Source organism: Lissotriton vulgaris, chromosome 4_1, assembly GCF_964263255.1.
Source record: "Lissotriton vulgaris chromosome 4_1, aLisVul1.2, whole genome shotgun sequence".
NCBI classification, from domain to species: Eukaryota; Metazoa; Chordata; class Amphibia; order Caudata; family Salamandridae; genus Lissotriton; species Lissotriton vulgaris.
In genome coordinates this window covers 1259581586-1259597689 of record NC_141691.1, presented here as the reverse complement: position 1 = coordinate 1259597689, position 16104 = coordinate 1259581586, and the positions used below count along the sequence as shown (strand labels likewise).

Genomic DNA, 16104 nt, shown 5'->3' with positions numbered 1-16104 from the left:
GCGTAGGTCCCAGGGCGGTTGGCGATCAAGCAGACCAGAGCAAACCGAATTAAAGTCACCCCCCACTATTAACCGGCCAGCCGTCAGAGACAAGATGGCACCACCAAGGTCCTGAAAGGTACTGGATTAAAGCCCCGGGGGGACGTAGACAGATAACAACGTGAGGGAACGCCCTTCCCATCTACCAGCCACGGCAGCGTAACGCCCCCTGTCGTCAATCAAGGTGACATCTATCTCTAGGGGAAGGGACGCGCTCACGAGGATACCCGCCCCCCGGGAACCGGAAGAGAACCCCGAATGTGCCACCATTTTGTAGCCCTTGCGATTCAAAGCTTTACAAGCGTTGCCCACCAGGTGTCTCTTGAAGGAGGACAACATCAGGCATGTGACGTTTGATCAGTTGTATCACCACCCCTCTCTTAATTCGGTCACCCAACCCGTTAACATTCCAACTGAGAATTCGTAACTTTCTACCCCCCACCCAGTCCCACAAGACACCCGCATCAAATACAGTTCAGGAGCACAAATGACCCATTGCCACAGAAAAGAAAGAAAGGAAAAACCAACAAACGAGATAACTCTCCCCAACATACCCCCCACCCTGCACCCCTGCATCAGACTAAAAAGCCCCCCCAACCAGCAGTGTGCCTGTCGCCCCATTAACTACTCTACGAAAGACCCAGAGGAGTAAGGAATCTCCGTGAAAACGTCCCGCCACCCACCATGTAAATGAAGGAGAGACCGTTAAGTAACGAGTCACAATTCCGGCAGTCATTCGAGGCAAGGGTAGCATCAGCTCCTTGCTCAGTCTCGCCGTTCCGCTCCGCCAGAGGCGCCCCCAACTTCATCCTCCTGTTCATCCCGATGTGGCGATATCGTGTCCAACCATTCACTGACATTTTCAGGATAGTCAAAGAAAAGGGCACGTCCCTTATGTTCAACACGGAGTTTCGCGGGGAACATCATTGAATATTTGAGACCCAAGTCCCTGAGGCGCCTCTTCACTCCCGCGTAGCTCAGGCGTTGGCGCTGTACCAGCCTGGTGAAGTCCGGATAAAAGTGCACCTCCGCATTCTGGTACTGGAGTGGTCCATGCGATCTGGAAGCTTGCAGGATCGCATCACGGTCCCTGAAGTTGAGGAGGCGCGCCACAATCGGTCGCGGCGTCGCTCCCGTTTTCGGCGGGCCACCCGGTACCCGGTGGGCCCGTTCCACCGAGAAAAAGTTGCTCAGTCCAGAGGGCGCCAAATGGGTTTTAACCAAATCCTCCACAAACAGGTCCGTCGCGGCATTCTCGGACCCCTCCGGTACGCCAACTATGCGGACGTTCTGCCGCCTGGCTCGCCCCTCAAAGTCCTCCAGCCGCCTTGAGAATAGATCAGTGGTCATCCGCAGGTTGCGGACCTCAGTCTGTAACTCGGAGACGTCGGAGGTTAGGCTGGAGGTCTTGATGTCGAGCGCCTTCACACGCTCGTTGGTCTTGCCCAAGTCGGCCCTTATAAGGGTAATATCAACGGCCATAGAGTCTACTTTGTGGTTCAGGGTTTCGTGCTGTTGCTGCATGTCGGCCCGGAGGCTCGTGATGGCACCCATGATGTCCACGAGGGTGGGGTCCGATCCATCCGGCGGGCTCGTCGATGGGGTCCCTTTAGAAACGGCCCCCGATGTAGGTGGCGACTTGAGATTCACATATCGCTCAATGCGATTCTGCTGCGTTTGCGACTTGCCCCGGCCACCCTTGTTCGATGTCCTGTCCGGGTCACCTCTGCCCGCCATGATGGGTACGAGAGAACAAAGGCAAGGTGTCCACAAGTCCGGGTCCACAGCCGGAGGGCAGGTGGGGCCAAGGAGGCAAGACCAGGGTGTAGAAGGCACAAGCAGGAACACAATCACTCCACCAACGAGGGCGGCAGGTGGGCACTACGCAGTCCCATCGTGCGAAGTGGCGAAGTCCGGAGGGACAATGGCACCGTCACGGAGCGGAGTTCAGCTCGACGTAACTTTGCACAGGAACCACCGATTTGGAAGCCGATTGCAGTCCTCGCCTCAGCAGACCACCAGCAATACGATTCCACCAACGTGGATCAGGATTTCAGGCAGGATATTTGCGGTGGGTCGGACGGTCCACGGAGCTCCGAGCTTACGCGGCCATCTTGGTCGCCCGCGAAGCTTCTCCCTGTATTAAAACATTTTTAAAGGAAATCGTTTTATGTGTGTATTTGTGCTATTATTTATGAAGGTGAAAGGTCTCTTTTCACAAGGTTATTGATAGAGCTCCATTGGGTTACACCAGGTTGTAGTCAGGGCTGGTTACGAGACGGGATTATAATACCTGTTTGTAAGTAGTGAGACTCAGGATCAAACGATAAATGTAGATCATATTTTTGAAGTATAGTTATTTACGTTTCAGTCATCGCAAGGGAAGTGGGGTGGTGGGCAATGAACTGTGCTTGCAAGACTTACCAAGTGGGTCTTGATAACGTGCTTCAGTTCTGGAAGGTGAGTGGGTGGTACAGAGCGAACTAAGAAAGGCATTACATAGGATGGAGAGAGACATTCAAGTGACCAAAACCTTAAAGACCTAAGTAAGAATATTGGGTTCCTTCACAGATAACAGGCTCAGCCTTTCATTGTGTCTATTTATACCCAAAACATTGAAAAAGTACAGTGTTACTGGTGTACAGTGACTAAGTAAAACATTTAGGGGCAGATTTACAAGCCCCTTGCGACACTTTTATGCCGCCATTGCGTCACTTTTGTGACGCAGCGGCGGCATAAACAATGCGCCACATTGCGACTTATTTACAACGTGATGCATCTCGGAAGATGCGTCGCGTTGTAAAGCCCTGCGCCTCATGAAACCTGCGTCAGGTTTCATGTGAGCGTTCTGTCGCAGGGTGGGCATTGCCTCGCAGGAAAGCCCCGTAAAACTGACGCAGTGAAATCTACAAGATTTCACTGAGTCAGTTTTACGACGCTGCTGCGTCAAATCCTTACGCCTGCTTGAAGCAGGCTAAGGAGTAATGCACCATGTTGAGTATGGGTGGCCCCTGTGCATTGCAGGAGTTGCGTTGCGCTTGCGACGCGACTCCAGCAATGCGCCGCCCATACGCCACAAGATCTGTCACGCATCTTCCCTTCCTTGCCCCATGGTGCGCCCCATTGTAAATGTAGCGCATCTGTGGTGGCGGAAGGAGGGCATTGCATGACGCATCTGTTCTGGCGCATTCCTGCTGATTTGCAGAGATGCGCCGGAACATGTAAATATGCCCCTTAGAGCTTAGAAGGTGTTGGGCCTTGCTGTAGAAGTAGCTGAACGAGCTTTGAGGGTGATTTGCTATATACTGTTTTATCACTAGGGTAAGCAGCCTGTCCTGAATTATATGTTTCACTGAGAGTTGACCTACACGGAGCCTTTCGAGTGTGGTTGGTGGTTGTCTGGGGAGTTTCAACATAGTTTTTGGAGCAAAATTAATAATTTCGTCAGGAGTGGGGAGAAAATTGATGGCATACCCATTGGTAGAATTTGCATCAGTCCTGCTTGCTCAGTACTTGAGTGTTCATGAAGGTATGCAAAGACTGATTGGAATGAATGCTAACACTAAAAAGTATTTGGAAAGTAGAGGCGGGTGAGTCACTGAAAGCTCGAGCTAGGCTTGAGCTAGAAGCCTCGATCTGGCTCGGCTCGAGGACCTCTTTGAACCACCGGAGGTCATGTGTCCTAGTGGCAGCAGCTGCTGACCACGAAACATGGATTACCAAATTTGAATACCCGCCTCGGCTCATCGTCATGTGAACAACAGCAAATCTCACTCTGCTGAGAAAAAACATGTAACATAGTCTGTGTCTGCTGTGAAGAGCTCTTATGTCCTTGGGTCAGGTTTGTGCTTTGTAAAACTGCCAAAAATAAAAAGTGGGTTCTCTCTGTCACCCACTTTCTAATCTCATTCTTCAAGTTAAATCTGTTAAATCCTTCACTCCCCCATTTTAGTAATATTTTCTGTTCCCCTGTTGTGTTGTGTTCGCCACCTTGTCGGTGCGCCGGGACGCTCCTTCGCTGGAGCAGCCGTGCGCAATACAAATAGCACTAACATAACATAACATAACAAGTAGTAAGCTTCCATGTCTTAAAGAAACACCTACAGAGTGGCTGAATTGCACAGTGTGAAACTGGAGAATATGCTATCAACCCCAGCTTTCCTGCTTCACCAAATTGTATGGTCTTAGACTACTACTTTATTTCAACAAGCCTCTTTTTTGCTCCTCACCTATGAGAGCACCTTCCAATACATGAGTTCAGGTTGTGCGCTGTAGAAAAACCTCTCTTGCGCTGAATTTAAAAGACTATAATGTTGCTCCTTCTATAACATGAATCCAGGCCAGATATAGGTTACACATGACAGGTGTCCTGCCTTTTTGGTCAATAATAGCGTTATTGTCAGACCAGGGGCCGGAGTATTTTTCAGGAACTGTTTAAAAACTCTCACTTTTAATAAATACTTCTCAATGCAGATGTATAATCTGATGCACTAAGGAGAAAAACTTCCACAGGTTAAAGAAATGAAAGTATCTGCATTTTAAAGACATTTTATCATATTCCACCATGAGGTTTTTTGCATGATTTAAATGGGAAACATCCTTTACGACGCAACTTTTACCATGCAGTACCTTTACAACGCAGGTTTTTCAACACAAGTCATTACAACGTCTTGCGCTGGGGGGCGCTCTAGGATAGATAATAGTTTAATTTACTATCCAACACCTTCCCTACTATCCACGGGGACTGGAGTTGGAATAGTAAATTAACCTATTCACTATCCAGCACCACCCCAACGCAAGTCGTTGTAACGACTTGCGTTGAAAAACCTGCGTTGTAAAGGCATGCATGGCAAAAGCATGCGTTGTAACAATGTACATCCATTTAAATGCCAAATATTTTCAAGGCTTGGCTCGTGCATGCGCTCCTACAGCCTGAGCCGACCCTTGCCTGATTGTACACCGCACTGCTCTCCCTATTAATTTGTTTGCTCTCCCACCTCTGTTGTAAAGTCAGCTAATGCAGGAGGAGACACAAGACACAAAGAATGCAATTTACATAGTGGATAGAAATTGGAAGTCAATATTTCACTCTGAATCCAATCAGCCGTTCTTTAGGAGCTGAAGAGGCAGGTTTGTTGAGCTGTGCCAAAGAAAACTAAATCAAGACAATTGTCTTACATGGAAAAGTTAGTTAAGACCTTTCTTGTATTAAATTAATTTAAGCTGAAAAAAACCCAGCTTTTGGTTAATTTATATTCTAATTAAAACGATTTTGCTCTGTTTCTATCAGCCTCATCCAGTTGCAATGGGGCAGGGTCATTTTTAACAAACCACTATCCAACTTCATGAAATGGTGAAATTAGAAGAAGTTAAGTACACTTTTCAATACAAAGCGGAAACTGGAACAGGGAAGCCTAATTCTTTTGGGACTCTAATGGAGAGACCACATTACGCAGCGAAATGGGGAGCAACATTTAAAACGCCGTGGGGCATATTATCACTCCCCTATCGCCACCACAACATCACTTTTTGTGACGTTGTGGTGGCGATAGGGGCAGCTCCCGATTATTAAGGCAGCGGTAAGCCACTTAACATAGCTTAAAGCAAATCTTAAGTGGCTAAACGCTGCCTTGATAATAGTGCCCCTTTCACACTAAACTTAGCGTGAAAGGGCGTGCAGTGGGTGTTGCGGTGGGCGTTCCACCGCAACACCCATTGAATTTGACGATGCCACCTATTATCAAGGGCGGCGATAATAGATGGCAGCTCTAAACTTAAGACCAGGAAAATCCTGGTCTTAAGATGGCGAAAAACTGAGAAATGCTTTATTTCTCTTCTTTTTTGCTTTTTCCATGTGTGCTACCTTTTGCAGCACACATGGAAAAAGAAAAATGCCACGGTTTGTTTATGTACAGGAAGGTGTCCCTTCCTGTACTTTAACAAACCTTTTTAGGTCTCGCCTGAGCCATATGTTGCTCTGCGAGACTTTAGGTAAGGGCTTAAAGTGCGCCTTTAAGTGCGAGACTTTAAGTTAGGGCTTTTAAATTCTAAACACACGCTCATGCATGTGCTTTTTTTCCTAACTTTCAATTGAATTGTGCATGTGTCTTTTTTTTAAACACAGCACACAATTGGTGCAAAGTGGGTAATTGTCCCGCCTTGTTTGTTGGATGGCCTGGGGTCCTCGGGCGCGTGCTTCAACCGTAACCGTATGGAGAAGTGTGGCTCACCGGTTAGAGGAGGCAGTCCATGATGCAGAGGTCAGACCCGGGACCAGGGTTCAATCCCCGACGTGGCAGGGCCTTGAGCTCAAAATGTCCACGGACTTGATAATTCTCGCCTCGGCGCCTGCTCGTATTGTGGGTTCACACTCTGCAACTCTGGGAAATAGCTTGCTTAATCTCCACTATGGCCCCACCGCGATGGGATGCCTGGTCTTCACCTTGGGGATGCCCAGTAGGGGTAATCTTGCAGAGAAAGGCCAGGACTGGTTCCCAAAGCAAGCGCTTTGAGACCTTACGGTGAAAGGCGCTATATAAGAACATATGATTTACGATTTCTTTTATCTGTCTCCAATTATCGCATTGGAGGTAATTGTAAACAGATTGTAAACAGATGGAGCTTGCTTTTTTTCTGTTTTCGACTGCTTTTTGTAGCAAAGAAAGGCTTACTTTTAGCTGAACAGAAGACCAATGTGCAACTTTGTAATGTGTTTATATTTATTTAAACATTGAATGAGGACTGGTTTTGTAAGGAAGAAGGTTTTGCTAATTAACTGTTAGCTGGCAGAAGACCAACGGGCGAACTCTGGGATGTGTTTATTTTTTATTTAAACTTTTAAGGAGCCCCTCATTTTCTGTTTTCGACTAACTGCTTGTGGAATGAAAAAAGCTTTGCTAATTATCTGTTAGCTGTGCAGAAGACGAGCGAACTCTGGGATGTGTTTATTTTTTATTTAAATGAGGCTGATTTAAAACTGTCGAAGTTTTTATCTTTTCAGATGGAAGCGGCTCAAGTGTGCATGCTCATCTCCCATTTGATGGATATATTGTGTTTGTTGATTAATTATGAGGACTTGAAAATAGAGGTAAAAAGTGCCTTTTAAGACAAACTCCAGTGCTGGTTGCTGTGCTATGTGTTTCTGGGAGCAGCGCAGCACCGAACGCTGCACTTTACAAAGGCTTCCGGTTTATATTTAGGTTAACTGTCTTTGTTAGGTGAAACGTGCATTTCGACCTACATATAGGAAGGCTGGTACAAGTCCACACCACATAATACCATTCAGTGCCACATAATGATATGCTACATAATTACACTACACTCAATGCAATATACACTCCAAATAATACCACTCAGTGCCACATAATTACTCATCACATAATTTCTCTACTGAATACAACATACACTCCCCATAATACCACTCAGTGCCACATAATTACACGTCACATAATTACACTCTACTCAATGCAACATAAATACACTCCACACTGCACTCAATGCAGCATACACTCCAAATATTACCACTCAGTGCCACATAATTACACGCCACCAAATGCAACATACACTCCAAATAATACCACTCTGTGCCACATAATTATACGCCACATAAGTACACTTGACTGAATGCAACATACACTCCACACAATACCACTCAGTGCCACATAATTATATGCTACATAATTACACTGCACTCAATGCAATACACACTCTAAATAATACCACTTAGTGTCACATAATTACACACCACATAATTACACTCTACTCAATGCAACATATATACACTCCACATAATACCACTCACTGCCACATAATTATATGCTGCATAATTACACTGCACTCAATGCAACATACACTCCAAATAATACCACTCAGTGCCACATGATTAGACTCTACTGAATGCAACATACACTCCACACAGTACCACTCACTGCCACATAATTATATGCTACATCATTACACTGCACTCAATGCGGCATACATTCCATATAATACCACTCAGTGCCACATAATCAATCCTCTGAATACAACATATACTCCTCATAGTACCACTCAGTGCCACATAATTACACACCACATAATTACACTATACTCAATGCAACATAAATACACTCCACATAATACCACTCAGTGCCACATAATTATATGCTACATAATCACACTACAGTCAATGCAACATACACTCCAAATAATACCACTCAGCTCCACATAATTACACTGTACTTAATGCAACATAAATACGGTCCACATAATACCACTCAGTGTCACATAATTATATGCTACATAATTAAACTGCACTCAATGCAACATACACTTCAAATAATACCACTCAGTGCCACATAATTACACACCACATAATTACACTCTACTGAATACAACATGCACTCCACACAATACCACTCAGTGCCACATAATTATATGCTACATCATTACACTGCACTCAATGCAACATACACTCCATATAATACCACTCAGTGCCACATAATCACTCACCACATAATTACTCTACTGAATACAACATACACTCAACATAATACCACTCAGTGCCACATAATTACACGTCACATAATTACACTCTACTCAATGCAACATAAATACACTCCACATAATACCACTCAGTCCCACATAATAACACTCCACATAATTGCACTCTAGACCATATACCACCAATCAACATAAATGGCTTCCACATTATGACACAATTTCACTAAGCATAATTTCACTCAACGCCACAGTTCCAGGCCACACAATTCAACTCCACACATTTCCAATACACACCGCATATTTACACACCAAAAAAACATATTTCACCTCCACAACTCCACAATCCACAGGATACCTCCAATCCACACCATATAGTGTCACCACCTTAGCACCAAACATAATTCTCCACCACCATTTTGCATCAACGCACCACCTAGGCATCACATCTGTGTGCCCTTGGAATCTGGCATCTGTTGATTCTCCCCTAGTGTCCGTCCGCTGCTCGTGTTCTAATTAAATTGCTGTTTTCCAACCTTCACTCCCCCGTTATTTATGTTGCGCTCCTCCATAACAAAAAAAATTATAACAAACAAGCATGAGAACAGGCAGGAAGAAGTTGCCAGCAGAGTAAAAATAAAAAAAAGTAGATGCCATTTTTTATGTTACAATTATTTTTTAATCGGGTTTTTCAGTTGTATATATTGTCGCCTTCATTTGTAAAAAGGTAACAAAAATGCTTAACACTTTTTATTATAACTTTTCAACATAATGCACAGCAGCCACAATGCTCTACAACATGGCCAAAAGTTCTGGCTAAACACATAAGGTCCCAAAGGCGAGACCTATTGGCTATGCCAATGCTTGTTTAGAAATGTAATTTTGTAACTTACAAGTGTGCTGCGCGAAGCAGCACATACGTAAGTTACAAACTGGCATTTTAGGTCTGTTTATGTGCAGGAAGGGATACCTTCTTGTACATAAACAAACCTCCCTCCTCGCAGACACCTTTGCACTTTGGTGCAAGGGTGCCTGCGTTGGCACTAAGTTGCAAAACAGCACCATTGCAGGGGGACACATGAGGCTACACCATATCCTTGATAATATGGTGCAGTCTTGCATTTCCGAAGTGGCGGAGAGAGGCGTTAAGCAAAGAAAGCTAATTCCTTCCGCCGCCACTTCCTTGCTAATATGCCCAGTGTCTTATGCTCCGGTAACATACATCTGGTACAAGAGCACATATGCGACGCCCAGAAGTCATACATTTCTTAAACCAAACTGTAAATGTTTCAGCAGCCTGCTCTTTGGGGTACTTGGTAGAGACGTGAAATGAAAAACACTTATTTTCCATGCCACAAAAAGATCATCTTAAATTATTCAGCAAGGATCTCTCCTCTGTCGACAAACCCTTCACATCTAAAACCCTTAGATAGAAGCAAATAAAGTGAGTTATACTGAATGTTAAAAACAATGTGCATGATTTAACAACGAATAAAATCTGTAATGTGTGTTATTTTGATGCTATTGATCCTGATTCCCACCACCTTTGTCGCTTTGCACCTTCAAGCAGATTGCGAGAAGGAGGTCACTTAAAAAAAATGTTATCACTATGAAACAAATATTTTGGTTAACCATATTTCTATAAAGTAATATTGCTATGTTTCTTGAATAAAAAAACATGTATAAAAAAAGCAAAAAAAAACTATTTCTGTTACGTCCATGAGTAAATATTTACAGTATTTATTTCACCATGATGAATAAATAAGTTTATCATATTCTGATTTTAATTTTCAGAGCGATGTGGTGGTAGCTGCTGAGAAAAGTTCATGGAAAGCCAGACTTGCTGGAGTTATTCATGTGTACAGCCTATGAAACCTCTACAGAGTGTGGCGCTCAGTTACACACTTCCTCACAATTGCCTCTGCTGATGAATGTACTGAGAAACCCAGGGATATAATTTAAAATTATAAATAATATTTTATATTAAACCTTAACAGATTCATTTACCTGGCATAATGTGTTTTATGACAGTAGTTAATAAATAGGAATATGTAACAATGAAAAATATAATAATGATATGTTTGAAAACGTTTGTGCAAATTCTAATACACAATAATATAGCAATATGCAAAATATTAAACCTGAAAATGCATAATAAGTTCAAGGTTAGAAAATGTGCCTTTATTTAGGATATAAATGTGGAAAAAACATGCTGTCTATTGTCTGCAGGAAGCTTTCATTTCTATTGGTCTTCACTTGCTAGGCCGCACTGCTCACTTATTAAACATTGTCCCTTTAAGAAAGATAATGCTTTCAATAAAAAAAGTGATTTAACGTTAAAATCCAACTCTAGGGCTTGACTTTTTGTGAAATGTGCTGTGTTCCGAGAAAATGTATTCTTTCCTTTCTCACACCATATGGCTTCATATGGATAATGAACAAGTATTAATGAAAGAAAATGCTTGTTGCAGCTTACATTTCGTGATTTAACCAGGACATACCAGAATTTGAACGTTTCATTTCATAGAAAAGCTCACTGTTAAAAGGTGGGAAACCAGACAGCTAACAGGGTAGACTTTTAACGCCTTAACCGCGGTGGCAATTCCACTGTGGTGCGGGCGTTCTAAAGGGTGGGCGGGGCTGCGACGGCAAACGGTTGTTTGCAGCACCAGGGAGGGAGTGCTCCCGTTGCCCGACGGGAGCACGGAAGGGGTTAAAAGGTGCTCATGAGAATCTTCTTGCAATATGTTGTAGTCATTTCTAACGGATGTATGACAGAACAACGCATTCCATTGTAATACATGTTGTTACAATAAGAATGCCATTACCATGCTTAACCTTTACCATGCATATTTTTACAATGATTATGCCTTTGCCATACATGCCTGTACAACAAATTTAGGTATAAAAGCATGAATGTTAAAGGGATATGCATGGTAAAGGTTTTCTCTGATCCCAGCTCTGAGCCTTAAAATCGGCCCGGCTCAACCTCCCACTCCCACCAGCCCAAAAAAAAACAGTCTTAGCCCTGAGCCCTTAAAATTGGGTCCTGGTGCAACCCCCCCAGCCCTTTAAAAAAAATGGCCCCAGCACTAAGCTCTAAAACTGGACCACAGGCGCAACCCCTTCTTGCACCCAAGCCGGAGCCCTTAAACTGGACCCCTAGCACAACCCCCCAGCTCCCAGCCCTCATAGAAAGAAACTGGCCCCAGTCCAAAGCCCTAAAACAGGTCCCTGGTGCAACCCCCCGCCCTTTCCCCGATCACAAGCCTTAAAAATAACCCACTCAAAGCCCTTAAGCTGGGCCCGGCCCTGAAACGACCCCCCCCCCCCACCTCGCCATCCTGTGCAATTTCCCTAACCTCCCAGCGAGGCAGCTCTTCAAGGCTGATGCGCAGGTCATTTTTTCCCTACAGAGGAAGCTGAAGAGTCTTTTCATCTCCTCTAACGAAGCTGATTGCCATACATATGCCGTTACCACCATTACCATGCGTAAGCCCTAACCAATCATACCTTTACAACGTAATTCGTTGTAAGGTCATGCGTGGTAAAGACATATGCATTGTAAAATTACAAGTGGTAACAGCTGTGCGAGGTAACAGTAGACGCATTGTAATAACTATATTGTAAAGGCTATGCCTGGTAACAGCCACATTGTAATGGTTGTTTCTCATTTCTAACTAACTTAATGCTGAATGAAACGTTTACCATGGAAAACGTGTGAGAAGATGAATGACTATCGGAAGACCTTCTTGCCATTGGACAATGATGATCAAATACACCTGTTTTTGTAACATGTTTAGCTGCTTTCTGTATAGAATGTGTACCTAGATAGAGAGCTCAAAGAGACTCTTCCCATGCATCTTTAATCTGCCTTGTCCCTTGCCACTTTGGTGTGCTAGCCCGACTTGCCATAAACTACTGCTTACGGTCATTCTTTTTGTTTTCCTTACGATTTGTGAGGAGAAGTTACCTGTTTATGTTGATCATAGCTACTGCTGTGATTCCTTCCTTCTCTTTTTTTATTGACGGTTGCTACTTGAATTGTTAGGAGAAATCTTCTGTGTCTCCAGAACAACTCTTCATGGGAATTGTGTTCTTCCATTTAGCTATTTGAACCCACTCCGAAATCGACTTGCTCTTTTGCAGAAGGAACTCTTTATGGGTTCTTGTTAGGGTAGAATAGGTCCTTTAGTTTAAAATAGAGACATTACTCTGAATGGAACACGCTGTTTTATTTTTTCTATGGTTGTTCTAATCAAACTTATCTCTTAATATTTCTGTAATCGATTTTCCACCAATATGAATAAAAGAACACAAATATTGATTAATCTACTAAATGAGAGAATAAACTTTTTTAACTTCACCAACTCTCTCTTTTTTTTTTTAACATTTTATTGGCATTTTGAATCAACATAGTCATCATTGGCAAATCAGAGTAGATTTTCCACACCACCAAGCCTCCCCCCTCCATCCACCCCAACAGTATCCTCAGCAATTCTACATTGTCTATCCCTGTTTCACTGAGCACCAGATCGTCACATGTTTTCGTCTTCCAGGGAGGCTTCAAAAGTCCCAGCCTCTTAACTAACAGGCCATGAACAAGGGGCAACATCCCAATCAGCGTGGTTATGAGCATGTCAGTCAGTCATAGGAGTGACCTCTTGTTTATCCTCACTCTCTTGTTGTTGATATATACATGTCAGTCATTCCCCAGGCCCACGTCCAAACCATGGTATTTTCTCCATTTCCCCCATATCTTGCGAAACTTTTCGAGGACAGCCCCTGCTTTGTAAGTCACTCTCTCAGCCGCCATGTATAAATCCATTCCCCTTCTCCATTCTCCCACCCTAGGGGATAACGGTGCTCCCCATGCTCGTGTCAAATCTCTCTTCGCCACCACTAAGGCCAGTAGGGCAAAGATCAGGTGTGGGCAACTCAAATCCACCTCAGTAGATATTCCCAGCAACAAAAACTTAGGGGCCCATTAGGATGTCGGGCGGTGGTGGCGGGCGGAAAAACAGCTTTTTCCGCCCGCAAGCAGCGGTACTCACGTCCGCGACCTTAGGATATGAAATGAAATGAAATGAAAATTATATTTATATAGCGCATAATCTACCCTGAGGCCTCGCAGCGCTTTGGCTAGAATCCGAAGGCCACAGGATAGGGGCTAATAGGCTCTTGCGAACAAATGGGTTTTTAAAAGCTTTCTAAATGCCAACAAATTGTTATTTTCTCTGAGGGTAAGAGGAAGGGAGTTCCATATTCTTGCAGCATTGTGTGAGAATGAGCGGCCGCCCCAGCGGGCCTTGTTTATCTTGGTGGTGGTGGCCAGATGTAATGAACTGGAGCGGAGAGCTCTGAGGGGAAGGTAGGGAGTGGTTAGAGGGTGCATTATGGCTGGACCTGTTCTGCGAATAGCTTTCTGGACTAGGCACATGGCTTTAAACTGTACCCTAGCTGCCACAGGAAGCCAATGTAGTTTCCTTAGGGCAGGTTTGGCCGATTGCCAGCGAGGTATTTGAAACAGCGTTCGGGCAGCACAGTTTTGGGTGACCTGGAGCTTGTTGATTGCAGCCACCGGAGTTCCCAGATAAAGAGCATTGCCGTAATCCAGGCAGGAGAGTATCAGAGCCTGAACCATAACTCTCCTCGCCTGAAACGGGAGCAGAGGGAGAACTTTCCGGAGCATTCTCATCAGCCCAAAACAGGTGGATGAGGTTTTTGTAGCCTGGAAGGTGAAATCGAGTGATTCATCTAGCCAAACTCCTAGGCTTTTTATCTGTGGTTTGGGAGGAGGAGGGGGGCCTAGGCATGTGGGCCACATGGGGGTCAAGATGGTAGGTGAGGAATTGCCCAATAACATAAGTTCCGTTTTTTCCCCATTTAGTCTGAGGCAGGAGAGTTCTATCCATCTGGCCACTGCCTCTAAACAGGGGCTTAAAGTGCTAGACGACCCATCAGCGTGGTTCAGTGAAACCACCAGCTGGGTGTCGTCTGCATAGGTGACAATACGGACGCCAAATGGGTGGTCTATCTCCGCTAGGGGCCTCATGTAAACATTAAAAAGTGTGGGGCTCAGGCGGAGGTGGGTCGGGAGGGAGTTCCAAGTCTTGGCGGCCAGGTAGGAGAAGGACCTTCCCCCTGTGGTGCCTCTTCAGATGCGGGGGACGGCGGCGAGGGCGTGGCCGGTCGATCGAAGCTGGCGTTTGGGAGCGTAGAAGTTGAGGCGGTTGTTGAGGTATCCTGGGCCTTGGTTGTGTAGGGCTTTGTGTGCGTGGGGGAGGAGACGGAAGATGATTCTCTTGTTGACCGGGAGCCAGTGCAGGTCTCTCAGGTGTCTGGAGATGTGGTTGCGACGGGGGATGTCCAGGATGAGTCGTGCTGAGGCGTTCTGGATCCGCTGGAGTCTCTTCTGGAGTTTGGCGGTGGTTCCGGCGTAGAGGCAGTTGCCGTAGTCCAGACGGCTGGTGACGAGGGCCTGGGTGACCGTCTTCCTTGTCTCGGTGGGGATCCACCGGAAGATCTTACGTAGCATGCGCAGGATGTTGAAGCACGACGAGAAGACGGCGTTGACTTGTCTGGTCATGGAGAGGGAGGAGTCCAGGATGAAGCCCAGGTTGCGTGCGTGGTCTGTTGGTTTGGGTGCGCTGTTAGGGCGGGGGGCCACCAGGAGTCGTCCCAGGCGGAGGGTGAAGATCCCAGGATGAGGACTTCCGTCTTGTCCGAGTTCAGTTTCAGGCGGCTGTTCTTCATCCATTCGGCTACCTCTTTCATCCCTTCTGAGGTTTGAGTTCAGCAAGCACAGATGAGGTTCCGTGATTCTGAACCCGTTCTATAAAGGTCGTCGTATCGTGACGATTTTGGTAACAGCGGACCGCAAATGACGAGTGCGGTATGTACGAGTGTTTTTGTCATGTTCAATTGATGGATTCACTGTGTATTCAGGGATTTCGTTCCGAACCTTCGGGTTCCATTTTGTGTACGGCAGCCATTTTGTGGTTGCCCTCACATAGGCCGATGACTACGGCCGAGCGAGTCCTTGGGACACGTACACCTTTAGCTGACTTCTGTGTGACCTGAACGAACTGACTCCATTGCCCGAAGCTAACCTTGTTGAGCCAGTTCCTTGTTCGGCAGCTGGTCAAGATAGAGATCAAAGAGCAGGACATTGCTGAGTTTATGGTACACGCACACACCCTTCTATCTTGCTTCTCATCTGTTTCTGTTTCTTCTTTTATGGCCTATTTATGGTTTGGGTTGTGGTCCTTTTATTATGGGTTCGTCCGGCCTGTCCGAGCAAGAATGTTGTGTTCTTCCTTGTACTTGATGGTGGGCTGGACAACTGAAAAGTGGGCTTGTCGTTATGCGATACCTTTTGCAATGTCACTTTGTGATTGGACAGTTCGTAAATATTTGATGCTAGTCAGGAATGTGATTTTTGGCATAAAAGACGATGTCTCGCAATACTAAAATTGTACAGTCTCTGGCGAACCACCCGTGTCGTGCTTCGTAGACTTATGTTCCTGGCTGCAGCCAATAAATTTGATCTTTGACGTCACCAAGAAGTTTCCCGCGTCTCTGTAT

General features: G+C 45.2%; 1 protein-coding gene across 2 annotated transcripts in view; it reads left to right on the top strand.

Annotated features, from left to right (window-relative positions):
- The window catches only part of GPLD1 (glycosylphosphatidylinositol specific phospholipase D1), a 655729-nt gene extending 644611 nt beyond the window's left edge, over positions 1-11118 (top strand). The window contains exon 24 of one of the 2 annotated variants that reach the window (XM_086965460.1): positions 10312-11118. In XM_086965460.1, the coding sequence (XP_086821586.1) occupies positions 10312-10389 (78 nt within the window). In that variant the 3' untranslated portion in view covers positions 10390-11118. The remainder of the gene's footprint in view (positions 1-10311) is intronic. The other variant, XM_086965459.1, reaches the window with a different exon arrangement.
- The last annotated feature ends 4986 nt before the right edge of the window (positions 11119-16104 follow it).